The sequence below is a fragment of the Ixodes scapularis genome, unplaced genomic scaffold, assembly GCF_016920785.2.
Source record: "Ixodes scapularis isolate PalLabHiFi unplaced genomic scaffold, ASM1692078v2 PGA_scaffold4__175_contigs__length_147842914, whole genome shotgun sequence".
In the NCBI taxonomy this organism is placed as follows: Eukaryota; Metazoa; Arthropoda; class Arachnida; order Ixodida; family Ixodidae; genus Ixodes; species Ixodes scapularis.
In genome coordinates, this window is record NW_024609879.1 from 134,099,024 (window position 1) to 134,115,168 (window position 16,145).

Consider the following 16,145-nt stretch of genomic DNA (forward strand, 5'->3'; position numbering starts at 1 on the left):
CATTTATTCTAATTTGCAGCAGAGCATGCGATGGACCAATCACCGGGTTTTACAGGTCGCATCCAGCAAATGTCCAGGTTCAAGAAAGCCGTTTCGCTCGAAAACGTAATTTCTGCAGTGACAATGAGCCCGTCCGTTCGCTCGCTTGTGGTTTGGCTCTGAGTCTACTTCGAGTGAAAGTAATTGAGGGGTTCGGTGGCCGAGTGTGTTAATGCACCTCAGTTCTGAGCAGGTGGAGCGAAAGCTCGCGCTGCAAAACCCAGGAACCTTGGACTCAATCCCCACGCCGGCCCGTTTTGTGTTGGATGATCACCGTACCGGAGTGCGACCGTGTATCAGTACTGCGTAAGGCACGTTGAAGACTCCACATGTTTCTCATATACATAGGGAAGACCAGAGGGCCAATGTGGTTGATCGGGTTACTTCTTGATGTCGGAACAAACACGCAACAAAATTATCGTGCAAAGTTGACGCGTTCACCGGCCGAAAAGATACCTGATCGATTGCGTCTAGAGTCCAGAGAGGTCCCACGCGCCCTGAGGAACTGCTTTACTTTGCGGAGGCGCATAACCACGGCAACCGTGTGGTCTTGCTGCCAGCGTATTGTATCTTTCCCTCATTCATACCAAGTCGGTATGAATCGGTGCGGTCAAAGCCTCGATTCGGGGCAATTGATTAGAGTGGTTGTCACAGTTAACCACATGATAGATTCGAAAACAAGCAGATGTTGAAGATAATGTGTGCGACGCAGCATTTACCATCTTCCAAATATCAAAAAGAGCTAAGTGAAAAAATTAAAATATCGCGTCCGGTTATCGTTGTAGTTCTGGTACAATTGCGGTGAATTCGCCTTGCAGCATCGACGGATGTGATGCACCTGCTGTTCCGCAGCGACCTTTGTCTGACAATTGGTCTTTGTACCATCGTCGTGGCTAACCTTTTACGTTCACGCGCGAACGTTATACTGAAGCGAGAAAGAAGATGCCTTAATTTCGGAACGTACGTACATGTAACTGTACCTCACTTTTTGGAGTTCGAACATAGCACTCCCGGCTTGAACTCCGTTCTCATTGCTTACAGCCACGCATACTCCGTTTCACCTTAAGTTAAGACGCAGCCGAGGCTACCAGCTAATGGCATCAATCATGCAGCTTCATAAGCGAACCATCATGGTGTTTGCCATGTTTCCGTACGCGTTTTATCATCGTTGAACTCATTATAAACAAAAAATGCCCAGAGACTTGCGCTTTCCAAGCTAATTGATTGGTCCCACTAGTTTGTAGCGTAGTTGTTGCTGGACTTATGATGAACTAAAATTTAGACACTTTACACATGCGCCAGATTACACCTGCCATTGCTGACCTTCTTTTGTCTTACCGAGTGCCGAGCCACTGAAGCGGGCGTTGCCGAGCTTCCACAAGGGCCAATGCTGGGGAGAAAGACACAGTAAAGTTTTAAAAAAGAGACAATAGCCAGTCCTACTGTGGTTATGGTGAAGTGAAGCGAACGAAATAAGGGGAAACAAAAACTGCAGGTTGATTATGGCGGCGTCCATGCTCAGCTGCTGCCATGCATCTAAGTGGTTGTTTACAAGGGAATATGTCAAAACTAAAAGCGCGCGGTATATTAAATAGCGAAGGTATGTCTCACTGCGTACGCTGTGTAACACAGGTGACATTTGACGAGTCATGCGCACCGTTAGCCGAGAATGGCTACCGGTAGGGAGAATTAGTACATGATCATACATAACTCATGTACGAGGTCATTTTTATTTTAATGATCTGTCCCTTTGGCACGACATCGGCACGGCACGTCATTCTATGAAACCAGGACTACGTAATTTCTAAACGTACAGCAGCGCGTCCTCAAAGGGCCGTCTACGTCGTCGCGCTGACCTGCTCAATCGAGCGCAGGAACGTTAAACATGCACAGCAACACAAGAAAACGCGAGGATACGAAAGTGTTTAGGGGTTAAAAGCGCTAAAAACGACGAACGAGTAGGAGAGACACACACAACAGAGCGCTACTTGCAACTGGTTTATTATTGGAAAATTACACGAACCGCGAAACCAACAAGACACACATCCGATTCAGTGCCAACCATCGCTAATCACAATTTTTACTCTTACACCATGCATGATCGTAAAAACGATAACTCTGATTCAAACAGGGTATACGTGGGGCAGTCGGGGCGATGCGTGAACGAAAGACTGAGGGAACATGCCCTGTCATTGAGGTCAGCCCCCTCTGGCAATCTCGCAGTACATTGCAGTAGGTGTGAGTGTTTACCCTATTTAGACAACACCGTCATCTTGGCACGAAACAAAAATAGAAAGACAAGGGAGATAACGGAAGCGTTTTTTATTTCCGAGTGTGACGAGGGTACGTCTGTAAGTGCCCCATCGATAACCCTGTTTGAATCAGAGTTATCGTTTTTACGATCATGCATGGTGTAAGAGTAAGAATTGTGATTAGCGACGGTTGGAACTGAATCGGATGTGTGTCTTGTTGGTTTCGCGGTTCGTGTAATTTTCCAATAATAAACCAGTTGCAAGTAGCACTCTGTGGTGTGTGTCTCTCCTACTCGTCCGTCGTTTTTAGCGCTTTTAACCCCTAAACATGTTCAACCAACTAGCCCAAATCCAAACCCTTATACGAAAGTGAGCGGCAAGAACTTCGTACGACACACTTCAAGAGGAATGGCACGATGAAATCGTAGAAACGTCCCTTGCGCACGCTCTCCGATCTTAGCCCTGGCCGATCTCTGTACATCCCAAATCTCGACAGGGCCGCTCGAGCGAGGTCGTCACTCTACTTCCCGATTCTTTCGTGAGCGCCACCAATTCTGTGCTTAGGGCAGGATGGGTGCCATTGGCGATTGATACCACTTGAAAATAGGACTTCCTGTGCTTGCGATATAGTGTAAAGAAGCTCAGGAGACGTTGCAGAGCTTTGTCGCGGACTGTTCGGACACTTTCGGAGGACGCAAACCGTTTTCTGCAGTTTGGCATAAAGCTTCGGATAAATGGAAACAATGATTTTATGCAAGTTTGGTTTCACTCGCTCTTACCCTCCCTGTCCAGATGCACTGCGCGACGCTGTTAGCACGAATACGACTTTAGCGCCTTTTTTTTGCATTTCACGTCGAAAGGGTACCGGCGGGTATCAAAATGTATCACTTACTTTGGTACCTCAACCACAGAGGACTAGAATATAGGGGTAGAGGAAAAAGCGACGGCGGCGGCTCATCGCCCGAGTGAAGCCAAAAGTGTTGACGGCCGCGAGTGGCGCTGTTGTCGAAGCCGGGAGGACTTAGCATAAGCCGTAGCGTACGTTCTCGGATGGTTTCTGGTGTGTCTATGATCATTTTTGCGATTGGTTTTCCTGAATTTTAAGTGCTTGGCATTGTGATTATTCGTAGGTTCGAGGCTGGTCGCTGAGCAATGGAAACGAAGAGAGAGAGAACAGATGCGCACCAATCTTGCGCCAAGACGCAAGACTGGGCACCCGATTTTTGCTGAAACGAATCATTACATTGCTGTAAACATTAATTAATAGACGTTCCAACAGCCACCAAACATATACGTAAGCCACACTAATGAACCTTTGAGATCGCAAACAGACAGCCTGGCACGAACTCGTTGCTGGCGGAGGTGCTCCGGAATGGAGCGCCATGGAGACGCCTGGTAGCACCTATACACCAACACGCGTCCCTGACGTCACGCAGCTGCGGTGGCGCTGTCGACGGCACTGCGCATGCGCAGAAGCTTCAGTTCACTCGAGTTCGGTTTCTGCGCATGCGCAGTGCTTACACCTGGTGTGGGCAAACGCGGGCTTGTTTATAAACAGCGTGTCGGTCTATAGACCAAGTGCCTACCGCGGAGGTGGACGCCTTTTTCTACTACCCGTTCTCTGGCGCACTCTACTTCAACTGAGCATTTTCCATCGCCATAGTAGTTTGATGACATTCCTTTAATAGTAAGAAAAAAAAAAAAACAGCGATGGTCTTCTTGCGCTAAGAATCGTGCAGCGTACAACACGCATATCTTTTTGAGTGCAGGCGTAAAATTGCACCCGTAAACTCGACGCCAGCTGTATGCAAAAAAAGGAAAAAGAGAAGTCACATACTGGGAACAAAAAGCCGAGCGTTACTGCAATAACGGCACGTCGAGTATACCCGTACCCGGCCCTGCGCTAACAATACACGATCTGTGAGAGTTGTGAAGCAGCCGGTGGAGAAGGGTTCAGCTGTACTCCGTTTTACTTTGTCCGACCGTAGCCCACGCCACGATCCAACGGTGCCACTCAAACAGCACCAAAAGAATGCACCGTCACGGTGCGCGTCGCTTTTGTGTGTGCGCTATCAGCGACTCAACCCAATCGCGTGCATCAATTGGCGCCTCGAGCCCGCGTCTATAGACCAGCACCGTGTTGACAAACATTCCGGCTTTGCCCACACCCGATGTGGGCACTGCGCGTGCGCAGAAGAAACCAAATTCGGGAGAAGTAAAGCGTTTGCGCATGCGCAGTACCGACAGCAGCGCCACCGCAATGATATGACGCCAGCGCGCTTAGTTAGTCTATACGCGGTTTTTGGTGCTGTTTGATTGTATCCATCGGATAGTCGGCTTTGGGCGGAGGGAACCCATACGGCAAGCTTCTTTGGAAAGGACATCCACAACCTTGTGATAAGCGTGAAAATAACGTCCTTAATCTGGGTGGTGATTATGTGGGAAGGTAGCTCGAGCACGTATGTATCTGCATTATGTGTACAATAAAGTCGTTTGCATCGCTCTTTCTTTTTCTAATCAGCTCGAAAGAAGTACATAAAAAAAGAAAAAAAAAAGAAAAAGAAAAAAAACAACCCAGGTACAATTTGTGTTTAACGAAAAGAGACGCGTAAGAAGACAATTTGAGAGAAAAAAAGAAAACATTCTCGTTCTTCATTAGCATTACCCTGAGCTCTAACCTGGACAGTTTGCGAAAAAGTCGGCGAGGAATTCGTGGGCTCTGATTGGCCGGCGCCCTGCTTCACCTTGGCGCCTGCCGGCCAGCCAATCACGGTAGTCGAACTTTTCGCCGTACTTTTTCGACAAGTGTTCATATTAGAGCTCCTGGACAGTTTACTTTGCTATGGTGTAGATTGTACACTGTTTGATTAAAATAAACGTCCTTAATAAAAAAAAAGTATCATAAAATGTGACCAGTGACAACACTCACTGTAAGAATCAGGCGGGTGTGGTGACCCGGCAGATGACTTTGTCCCCTCCGTTGCGTATGAGACTCACCGGAGCGAAAAAGGCATTAAACAGTCGCGCCTTTCATTTTAGCAACCCGAAGTGCCGCTATAGACGATACAACGCGTGTGTCACCCTTGCCAAGCTGACGCAGTGTCGTCTATCGCTGCAAAACGAAAGCACTACGTGCTGTTGTTCTGCAGCGCCCTCGTGTTACCAGGTTAACGAGCGTTCAAAGCAAAGTTAAACGAATAACTTCTAGAATAAATGATACGCACCTCTGTTTTCCGGTTGGAGTAAAGGAATAAAAAAAAATATTTACGGATATTTTTTTTTGTCGCGGCGGATGGTTTTATTTGTTGCACCTTTGAAGTTGTTTTTCAGAAAGAAAACAAAAAGGTTTAATGAACAAAAAGCAAGTACGTAATTGAGATGTTGTATATTGAATGTAATGGAAATCGATGGATACGGCTGAATCCTTTTAATCGGGCGGCTGCTTGCGCCACCTATCCAAGAATTTTAAATTCCACAATTATCTAATCTCCTATTAAATTTTGATTTAACAGAGAGTGGAAAAAATTTTATATCGCGGCTCAGCACAAACATTTATCTACCACTCTACACGACCAAAAGTTACAATCCGTGTGACTGGGAAGCCCCTTCAGAACCCGGTGCACGCACAATATACATATTAGCGCCGCGTCCTGGGTGAGGACAGCCACTATATTGGGTCAAAATTTCAGCTGCTCTTGTAGGGGCCGTCTACAGTCAACGTAGTACATATTACGCTAAAAAACATTTTCCGCCCACAAATCACGTCCACACACTCCGAAGAAAATAGGATCCGATGCTGCCCTACCAGTTCACTACGGGAGTCAATCGTTGCCACTACCCTAGAAGTGGCGCTAGCAACGAGACACCCTAGAGTTTTTGAAGAAACGAGCGCCGTCTGCGGGGTTCACTGCGAACTAAAAATGGAGTGAGGCCGCGGTGTAAGGAAGACATTGCCTCGGCAGCCACGGCGTAAGAAACACAAACATATATGTTTCTTACATCGTGAGTGTGGACCAACGTTCTTTCATCCTGTCAGAACACATTTATATCGTGGTGTTTTATCAGTTTTCATTGATTTTTATGGCCGTTACTACCGATGCTAAAAACATTGTAAAAAAATAGACAAAATGTGCGCAAAAATAGTATACGGAAGTGCGTACTTTGAAAATGACGAAAGCCGGAGGCCAAGGTAGGATTGGGGGTGAGGATCCCCAGAGGCCTACTGGGAAAAAAAGTCCATTATGCAGAACCCAGAGACTGGGGCAACGCACGGCACAGATGAACATATATTTGACAGGAGATCTGTTGAAAATAGAATAGAACGAAGGCCTTGTTGATCATTTTGGTTGGGTGAAGTTGATGCGATCTTGGCGGGTGCAAACTAAGGAATCGAGTATACCTTTTTTTTTTTTCCTCTGCGTCTTTTTCTTTTTGTGTTCAGACTATATATAAAATATATCTCGTCAAATATATTTTCCGATGCTTCACAGACTTCGTGTTAGTGGCGTTTTTTATTGTACCCCAATCGCGATGTTCTTCGTAATTATTGAAACGTGTTCAATATTGTCCCTTTACATTGCATCCAAGTAAAAAGTGCCCAAGCGCCTGTCTGCCAGTTCTCATATTCCCTAAAATCCAACTTCAGGATCGCCTTATTCGTTCGCGCATGTCGAATGACGCCCTGTCTCGCAATGAGAGGACTCACTATATAGTCTCTTATTCCTGAAACAAGTGACTCGCACAAAGCTCTTCAGAACGTTCTGCAAACAAAGAGTCAGTCGCTTAGCCAGATTCGTTTAAACCTTCCCACAAACTGCAGCAAGCTGAGCTAAAACTTCTAAAGAAGGAGCCACGGTGCTAATACATTATAAAAAAAGAAAAAGAAAATACATGGTGTTGGCTCCAGACATGATCACAAAATTATCCCAACAGGTCTGCAGACGGTTTTTGAGTGACTAATATGCAAGAACTGTCATACAAGGAAGGAACAAGTCTCAATGGTTAATGAGTTTTAGGGAACCGTTTTGGCACGTCCAATGCGGTACGGTGGGCCCTTGGGTACGAACTGCGCATGCGCTACAGCGACCCGGAAGCCCTATCGTATAGACCATTTCATCCTCCCTCGCATGGGCGCTGCCATCTTGGAATCACGTGTCGCGGCAGCCATTAGGTTGCTTCAACTTGTTCCGCTCCCCCCTCCGCGCCTTGGTGGATGCGTTCTATTTGTGTTTTTCGCCGCGTTTCATCGCGCTTTGTTGCCTTACTTTAAAAGCTGTAGTCCGATACGTGTACTCGAGGACTAAGGCATCACGAGGGTACAAAAGTCCTTGTGGCAACTGAGGTTTGTTTACTAATGGAGGCGGAACATAAGAAGCGCCTATATTTATATCGCGCGTTTAGCATCAGAAGGCGTCAAGAATAGGGACGGAACGAGCGGGTTGGTATGGATAGTAAACTTGAGGTAGAAAACGAGGTAGGACGGACAAACACAAACTTCCAACTGGCAACAACATTTAATAACACCAAGAGTTTGCTTATATACAGGAAAAAAAGGGGGGGGGGGAAGAAAAGAGGGTGGAAAGGAGGAGCACTACGCCGTCAAGGGTGCGTCGTCGCTGTCGGGAACGTCGGGGGAGATAGCTCCGAACTGAGAAATCTTATCTCTTTCCCCGAAAGGGCAATGGAGGGGGAGCCGATGTTGTCCTTGGATCGACACATGGCGAAGGCCTCCAGAATCTCCCGACCATACCTCGAGGGGTGACCCCCAATTCTTGTAGTAGAGGGAAGGACGGCCGAGCAGGAAGTACATTCCGATGCGTGTTTGGCGATCGGGTGGTGAATAACCTCTGACCCGTCGGAGACCGCTTTTTTAACTTCGTTCGCGTGCTCTCTCAGGCGGTCGTTTAAGCAGCGCCCCGTTTGGCCGATGTATTGGGCACCACAGGACATAGGTATTGAGTAAACACACTCTTTGCGGCAAGGAACGTAACAGGTTTTGTGGTTCTTTTGGCAAGGGGGCGCCGGTCCGGGGCTGTTGACTTTTTTGCAAATAGATGCCAATTTAAACTTACACGAGAAAACCACGTTGGTGTTGAAGCCCTGAGCTATTGATTTCAGTCGATGCGAAATGTTATGAATGTAGGGGATGCACGCGAAGCGGGACCTTGGAGGCGGCTTTTTGGATTGGGGCCCTGTGACAAGTCTTTTGATGGTAAGCTCGATCAAGTCGTTTGGGTAACCTGCCTTGAGAAGGCGGCCTATCTGATTGGACAGACTAGTTGCGGAAAGGTGGTGACACGACTTGGATTTGGCAACAGCAATAAGGTTTCGGACAATACCAGTTTTTACGTTTTTTGAGTGCGAGCTGCTGAACGGCAGGACAGGCTTCGCAGACCTCTGCTGATTGGACCAGCAGATCCCGACACTGGTGGGGACCAATCTCAGATCAAGGAACTGTAATCCCTCAGATGAAGGGGTCTCTTTTGTGAACGTGAGCCCGAAGGAGTTCTTCTGGAAAACGCTTTCAATCGCTGCGGTATCTGAATTAGTGGAATGAATGATAAGATAATCATCTACGTAGCGATAAACCAAGGCTTCGGGAAATTCCTGCTCAAGGATTGATTGAACCTTTGTGTCAACGTGAAACATAAAGATTTCGCTTAGGATGGGCGCTAGGCACGACCCTATGCACACACCGGATTTTTGAAGGAATACTTTGCCCTCGTGTTCGACAAGGGTGGACTGAAGATACAGGCGAATCAACTCTAGAAATGCTGAGAGTGAGATGCCACAGGAATTTTGAAAATCTATAACGCCTCTTAAGTGCACAGCTTCGGACACGAACCCCAGAAGGGTTTTCACATTGAGACTATAATACAAATCTACTACATCAAGAGAGAACACTCCAACAGTTTCCGTACCGATATGCAAGTTATCTAACGTTGGGATAAGGTCCCCGGAATTCTTTAGTCGGAAAGGTTGAGGAAGGTCCAAGGTTTCGAGATGTTTTTGTAAAAACATCGCCAAGGGCTTCTGCCAGCACCCTGTTTCTGAAATAATGCTACGGAATGGCACTCCAGGCTTATGTGTCTTGGCAGAAAAGAAAATGGATAGGTACTGCTTAGCGGGAGCAAGAATGGCACTTTTTAGAGAAGGGAGGTTGGAGGAGTCGCAGAGCGCCTTCACCTGAGACCTGAGGGAACCGGATGGCCTCGACTTGAGAGGAAGAAAGTTCTTTTTCAGCGCTTCGTCGGTCTTCTCCTGCATTTGTTCTTTGCTGAGGATGACGAAACCGCCCGTCTTGTCCGCTTGGAGAACTCTCAGCTCAGCGGACCGAAGTTCCTTGATAGCTGGGGTGGCAGCATTCTTGGTTTTCCTTGTCTCACCATGGAAGCACACAGCTCTTGACCCTGCCGCTACGAAGTCCTGACGGCTGTCCTCCGGTATCTTGGCGGCGATCTCGTACACCGCGGCCAGCTGGTCGACTTTGGTGTTGGCGACCGCAGGAGCATACTTCGGCCCGTGGGCCAGGAGGCTTTCTGTAGACGGGGATAACTGCACTCCGGACAAGTTGAGGGGGGGTTCTGGTTTGACTCTGGGTGTCACCTCGGTGGATTTTTTCTGATGACGAAGAAAATGATCCCATGAGTTTGATAGCAGGGTGCGGGCTGACTCTTGTAGAAACTTGAAGGACGGCTGACGATTATAGTTTAGTCCCAGATGTTTGGACATCACGGCGGGCAGGAGCTCTTGCATAACGCGGATCTCGCTGGAGATTTCATCCCTGGCGATCTGCATGATCCTGTGATTGGCTTGCCAGTTGCTAGACTGGAACCCCGTGACTTGCTCGATGGCTCCGTGTGGAACTTTCTTGCGGACAAAGTATCCGAGAACCCGTAGACGTAAGCGCAGCATAGACATCTTGGAAAGGAAAATTCCAGCTTGAAGGAATTCAACAGGGGCAAACTCTGGGGTTGGTGACATAGGACAAGAACAAACAGGGCTCACGTTGACGATGTAGGGACGGAACGAGCGGGTTGGTATGGATAGTAAACTTGAGGAAGAAAACGAGGAAGGACGGACAAACACAAACTTCCAACTGGCAACAACATTTAATAACACCAAGAGTTTGCTTATATACAGGAAAAAAAGGGGGGGGGGGGAAGAAAAGAGGGTGGAAAGGAGGAGCACTACGCCGTCAAGGGTGCGTCGTCGCTGTCGGGAACGTCGGGGGAGATAGCTCCGAACTGAGAAATCTTATCTCTTTCCCCGAAAGGGCAATGGAGGGGGAGCCGATGTTGTCCTTGGATCGACACATGGCGAAGGCCTCCAGAATCTCCCGACCATACCTCGAGGGGTGACCCCCAATTCTTGTAGTAGAGGGAAGGACGGCCGAGCAGGAAGTACATTCCGATGCGTGTTTGGCGATCGGGTGGTGAATAACCTCTGACCCGTCGGAGACCGCTTTGGATCTCATGATGCCATGGACTCATGGCATCATGATCCCATGGACTCATGGGATCATTTTCTTCGTCATCAGAAAAAATCCACCGAGGTGACACCCAGAGTCAAACCAGAACCCCCCCTCAACTTGTCCGGAGTGCAGTTATCCCCGTCTACAGAAAGCCTCCTGGCCCACGGGCCGAAGTATGCTCCTGCGGTCGCCAACACCAAAGTCGACCAGCTGGCCGCGGTGTACGAGATCGCCGCCAAGATACCGGAGGACAGCCGTCAGGACTTCGTAGCGGCAGGGTCAAGAGCTGTGTGCTTCCATGGTGAGACAAGGAAAACCAAGAATGCTGCCACCCCAGCTATCAAGGAACTTCGGTCCGCTGAGCTGAGAGTTCTCCAAGCGGACAAGACGGGCGGTTTCGTCATCCTCAGCAAAGAACAAATGCAGGAGAAGACCGACGAAGCGCTGAAAAAGAACTTTCTTCCTCTCAAGTCGAGGCCATCCGGTTCCCTCAGGTCTCAGGTGAAGGCGCTCTGCGACTCCTCCAACCTCCCTTCTCTAAAAAGTGCCATTCTTGCTCCCGCTAAGCAGTACCTATCCATTTTCTTTTCTGCCAAGACACATAAGCCTGGAGTGCCATTCCGTAGCATTATTTCAGAAACAGGGTGCTGGCAGAAGCCCTTGGCGATGTTTTTACAAAAACATCTCGAAACCTTGGACCTTCCTCAACCTTTCCGACTAAAGAATTCCGGGGACCTTATCCCAACGTTAGATAACTTGCATATCGGTACGGAAACTGTTGGAGTGTTCTCTCTTGATGTAGTAGATTTGTATTATAGTCTCAATGTGAAAACCCTTCTGGGGTTCGTGTCCGAAGCTGTGCACTTAAGAGGCGTTATAGATTTTCAAAATTCCTGTGGCATCTCACTCTCAGCATTTCTAGAGTTGATTCGCCTGTATCTTCAGTCCACCCTTGTCGAACACGAGGGCAAAGTATTCCTTCAAAAATCCGGTGTGTGCATAGGGTCGTGCCTAGCGCCCATCCTAAGCGAAATCTTTATGTTTCACGTTGACACAAAGGTTCAATCAATCCTTGAGCAGGAATTTCCCGAAGCCTTGGTTTATCGCTACGTAGATGATTATCTTATCATTCATTCCACTAATTCAGATACCGCAGCGATTGAAAGCGTTTTCCAGAAGAACTCCTTCGGGCTCACGTTCACAAAAGAGACCCCTTCATCTGAGGGATTACAGTTCCTTGATCTGAGATTGGTCCCCACCAGTGTCGGGATCTGCTGGTCCAATCAGCAGAGGTCTGCGAAGCCTGTCCTGCCGTTCAGCAGCTCGCACTCAAAAAACGTAAAAACTGGTATTGTCCGAAACCTTATTGCTGTTGCCAAATCCAAGTCGTGTCACCACCTTTCCGCAACTAGTCTGTCCAATCAGATAGGCCGCCTTCTCAAGGCAGGTTACCCAAACGACTTGATCGAGCTTACCATCAAAAGACTTGTCACAGGGCCCCAATCCAAAAAGCCGCCTCCAAGGTCCCGCTTCGCGTGCATCCCCTACATTCATAACATTTCGCATCGACTGAAATCAATAGCTCAGGGCTTCAACACCAACGTGGTTTTCTCGTGTAAGTTTAAATTGGCATCTATTTGCAAAAAAGTCAACAGCCCCGGACCGGCGCCCCCTTGCCAAAAGAACCACAAAACCTGTTACGTTCCTTGCCGCAAAGAGTGTGTTTACTCAATACCTATGTCCTGTGGTGCCCAATACATCGGCCAAACGGGGCGCTGCTTAAACGACCGCCTGAGAGAGCACGCGAACGAGGTTAAAAAAGCGGTCTCCGACGGGTCAGAGGTTATTCACCACCCGATCGCCAAACACGCATCGGAATGTACTTCCTGCTCGGCCGTCCTTCCCTCTACTACAAGAATTGGGGGTCACCCCTCGAGGTATGGTCGGGAGATTCTGGAGGCCTTCGCCATGTGTCGATCCAAGGACAACATCGGCTCCCCCTCCATTGCCCTTTCGGGGAAAGAGATAAGATTTCTCAGTTCGGAGCTATCTCCCCCGACGTTCCCGACAGCGACGACGCACCCTTGACGGCGTAGTCCTCCTCCTTTCCACCCTCTTTTCTTCCCCCCCCCCTTTTTTTCCTGTATATAAGCAAACTCTTGGTGTTATTAAATGTTGTTGCCAGTTGGAAGTTTGTGTTTGTCCGTCCTACCTCGTTTTCTTCCTCAAGTTTACCGTCAAGAATAGTCAGCGCAAGGAGGCTATCTGTATTGAATGAAAATATCCTTTTTATGCATAATATATCTAAAACAGTTTATGTTGACTATTTTTTGACGAAACTCGTGGAGGCAATAGACAACGAACGTTTAACTTTTATTTTATCTGAGGCTAGAAATAATGGTATTTCAACTTCAGGCGATTTGTTTGTTCATAATATCACACCTACATGTGCATGAGGTTCTCAATCTTTTTTTGCAGTGTAAAAAATAAGCATTCGGTTGGTCGGTTTACTTATGAAGTTTAATAAATTGTATACAATGGTCGCTCGCATTTCGACAGTCATTTAAGTGATTTATTGATTATCTTTAGATAACCACATCAATTTACGAACAAAACGTTAGGGCGCAAACAAGCTGGTGAAGGTTTAACATTTTGCACAAAACCCCCTAGTCTCGGGGTTTTGTCCAAAATGTCAGATCAATTTACTTAATTTATTTTAACACAAAGGTTGGGACTTCCCGCGCAACTGCCACAGACAACTTAACAGTGGCGACTTTCAGAATCGCGTGCACAAAGAAATAACGTCGTAGCTATTTCGAAATCCAAACGCGAATTTGTTTCAGCGCATGCGCAATAATAACAATGTTTCTTTTTTTTTTTTTGTGCACGCTGTTTTAATATTTGCCAGTATCTGGGGTTCGCAACATTTGACGCCGGGGAAAAAAACCGTCTGCATAACAATCACTCGAGTCGAGGGCTGTCGATTGTGGATAGAAGTTACTTTTGATGGCTGGCGACGCAGAAATTTGCAAAGCGAATCTGTTCAAAGAAATTAGGGGTGTCGCGAACTTTTGTCGAACCAGATTTTTTGGTCGAACTTTCGGGGTTCGACTGGGTCGAACCGGTTCGACGAACCTTCGACCTTTTCACCAGATTCGATCGGTTCGACTTTGTGGACAGTGTGGCCAGACCTTGATGCAAGCATGTCTAGGTTTCGAAAAGTTTTTTTTTTCATGCAAAAGGTTATTTTATAGTGTAAACAGTTGTGATTATAAGAAACTTAATCTAATCACTGAAGAAGTTAATAACTTAATTTTTAGTACCGAATTAACTGAAATAGCCAATCAGCGCTGCACTTAATTCATCTCTTAGCCATTATCATCCAATCCGAAGCCAACTGGCCAGCCTGTCGCGCATGCGCACACGAGTCGAACCTCGATAGAAGGTTCGTCGAACTTTTCACTAAAAGTTCGAAAAAGTCGAACCTGGTCGAACTCGAACCGCGGCCGGTTCGCGACATCCCTAAAAGAAATGAATATTTGTTCACACAGGTCCGTGGTGGCGCCTAGCGCTAGAATTCAGCCAAACTTTCCGAGGTATTTTTCCTGCACCCTTTAATTTTATTTGACCAATTGCAGATTTAGTTTGACGGGCCTGTCACTTAAATCATATCTTGAGTAAGCAAATGTTCATATAAGAATAATTTATTTCCTAGGGCTAATATCCCGAAATGCTTCTTATGAGTACTTTAGGACGTTTGATAATTTAGAAAATTTCGTAGTCGGCATGTAAAAATGTCATCGAGTACTGAAGTAAAAAAAAAAAAGAGGCCGAGACGATACTATTTGTTTATATAAATTATCTGCGCCATTACACTATACGTTTATAGTCCGCGAAGCTCACTAAAGGTTGGGTGCTCACGAAAACCAAACAGTGAGTACTAAACTCGAGAGTTCATCTGTTCTGCCCGATTCAGCACATTGCCAATCAAGCTGTCGATATGCTTCTTTGCATTCAAGTGTTAGTTTCTTCATTTGTTTGTTTTTCTGGAAACTGGTGTCATCGGGTACGGCCGTAGACGATGGTAATCTCATGCATTAGCCTGGTGTTTCGCAACCAACCATAATGAGCTACATCAAAGGAGTTCGTAAAAAAAGCCCGGGATTTAGGCTCAAAAACGCCTTGCAGTCCTCAAAGTGGGTTAATGTCACTGTTCCATTGGTTGTGTGCTACAAGGAAAATATTTGTATCACCAAATTAAGCAAAACCACGTAAAACAGCCACATAAATGCGTGCACGTTCAAACCGAAACCAACCAAATTGAAGCAACCTAATGGCGCCGAGTGCATCAGCGCCCTCTATCCGCCGGTGAGGCAACTACTAAAATGAAAAGGTCTATACCGTATGGGATGTGCAAAGGCGGTTTCCTAAAACAACTCTCTCTTGTATTGCGGGCTGTGCTTTGTACGGTGTAAGAGCAGCGGGAGACACAAACTTATCTTTCGGCCCGAATTCGCTGTCCTGCATTGACGGTCCGCTTATCACATGCCTATCGGAGGCATGTCGCTGAATGCGCAAACCAAGAACAAGATAAGGCTCGTGCTCGTTCTAAAGGGCTCACCCTCACGCGTGGCAAGATATATGACAACGTTTTTTTACTGCGTACATGAAACGGTGCTTCAATAGTGGACGCTCAAGTTTTGAGTTGTTCTATGTGGCATAGAGCAACGCCCCTATAAACGTTTTCCGGTGGCAGCTTTTCTAGGAATGGGTCCATTCATATTGCCGCTGCTGTCGCTTGGACGTACCGGCGTTGTAGCGAGATCGGGCGCCTGGATGACTTGCCGCAACGCGTGCCTGTGCAAAAAAGAAGCAAAAGAGGTAATTTGACAGTTTCCGTGACGTCACTGAGGGAAGTCACGTGATCGCTCCGTGGAACGATTCTCGACTGTCTCCGCGGGTGGTATACGAATGATCTTCGAGGTACGGCTGAAGTAAAGAAAAAAATGTAACTGTCGAAAACTGTGGGAAAGGATATGTTGTTTCTCCGGCATGAAGTGATACATTTTTTCACACAGATTTCCGTTCGGTATAGATATCACTCGAAATTTTTGTTGGCGCTCTCAGCAGCTTCAGATTTTTTTGTGCTTTAATTAAATGGTTAATCATAAAGATATCTACAGTTTGTTGCAACCTAAGAACGAAGGGCGGGGGTAAGACGGGCCGGGGAGGAGGAAGCAGACGGAACGCTAAACAGAGAAGGAGGTTTCCTCCTCTTTTCTCCAGCGTTCCGTCTGCTTCTTCCTCCCCGGCCCCATTTACACTCGCCCTTCGTTCTTAAGTTGCAATAGACTATAGGTGGGCACGGTGTTTCGCTGACA

The 16,145-nt window shown here is 47.2% G+C and overlaps 2 protein-coding genes across 2 annotated transcripts; one reads left to right on the forward strand and one right to left on the reverse strand.

Annotated features, from left to right (window-relative positions):
- Positions 1 to 7,949: 7,949 nt before the first annotated feature.
- On the reverse strand, positions 7,950 to 10,274 carry LOC115330014 (the record flags this gene model as incomplete). Its single annotated transcript, XM_040218957.1, has 1 exon — positions 7,950 to 10,274. A coding segment is annotated over exon 1 (2,325 nt), but the record flags the coding sequence as incomplete, so codon positions are not given.
- Positions 10,275 to 10,773: 499 nt separating this feature from the next.
- On the forward strand, positions 10,774 to 15,654 carry LOC120847014. The gene is made up of 2 exons (XM_042293716.1): positions 10,774 to 12,841; positions 15,530 to 15,654. Exons 1-2 carry the CDS (start codon positions 10,774 to 10,776, stop codon positions 15,652 to 15,654), a joined length of 2,193 nt encoding a protein of 730 aa, XP_042149650.1.
- Positions 15,655 to 16,145: the final 491 nt, after the last annotated feature.

Coding starts and splice junctions, on each gene's coding strand:
- LOC120847014 (XM_042293716.1), top strand. CDS start 10,774: ATGGACTCATGGCATCATGATCCCATGGACTCATGGGATCATTTTCTT. Junction 12,842..15,529: donor GACGTTCCCGACAGCGACGA/CGCACCCTTGAC, acceptor CAGCTTTTCTAG/GAATGGGTCCATTCATATTG.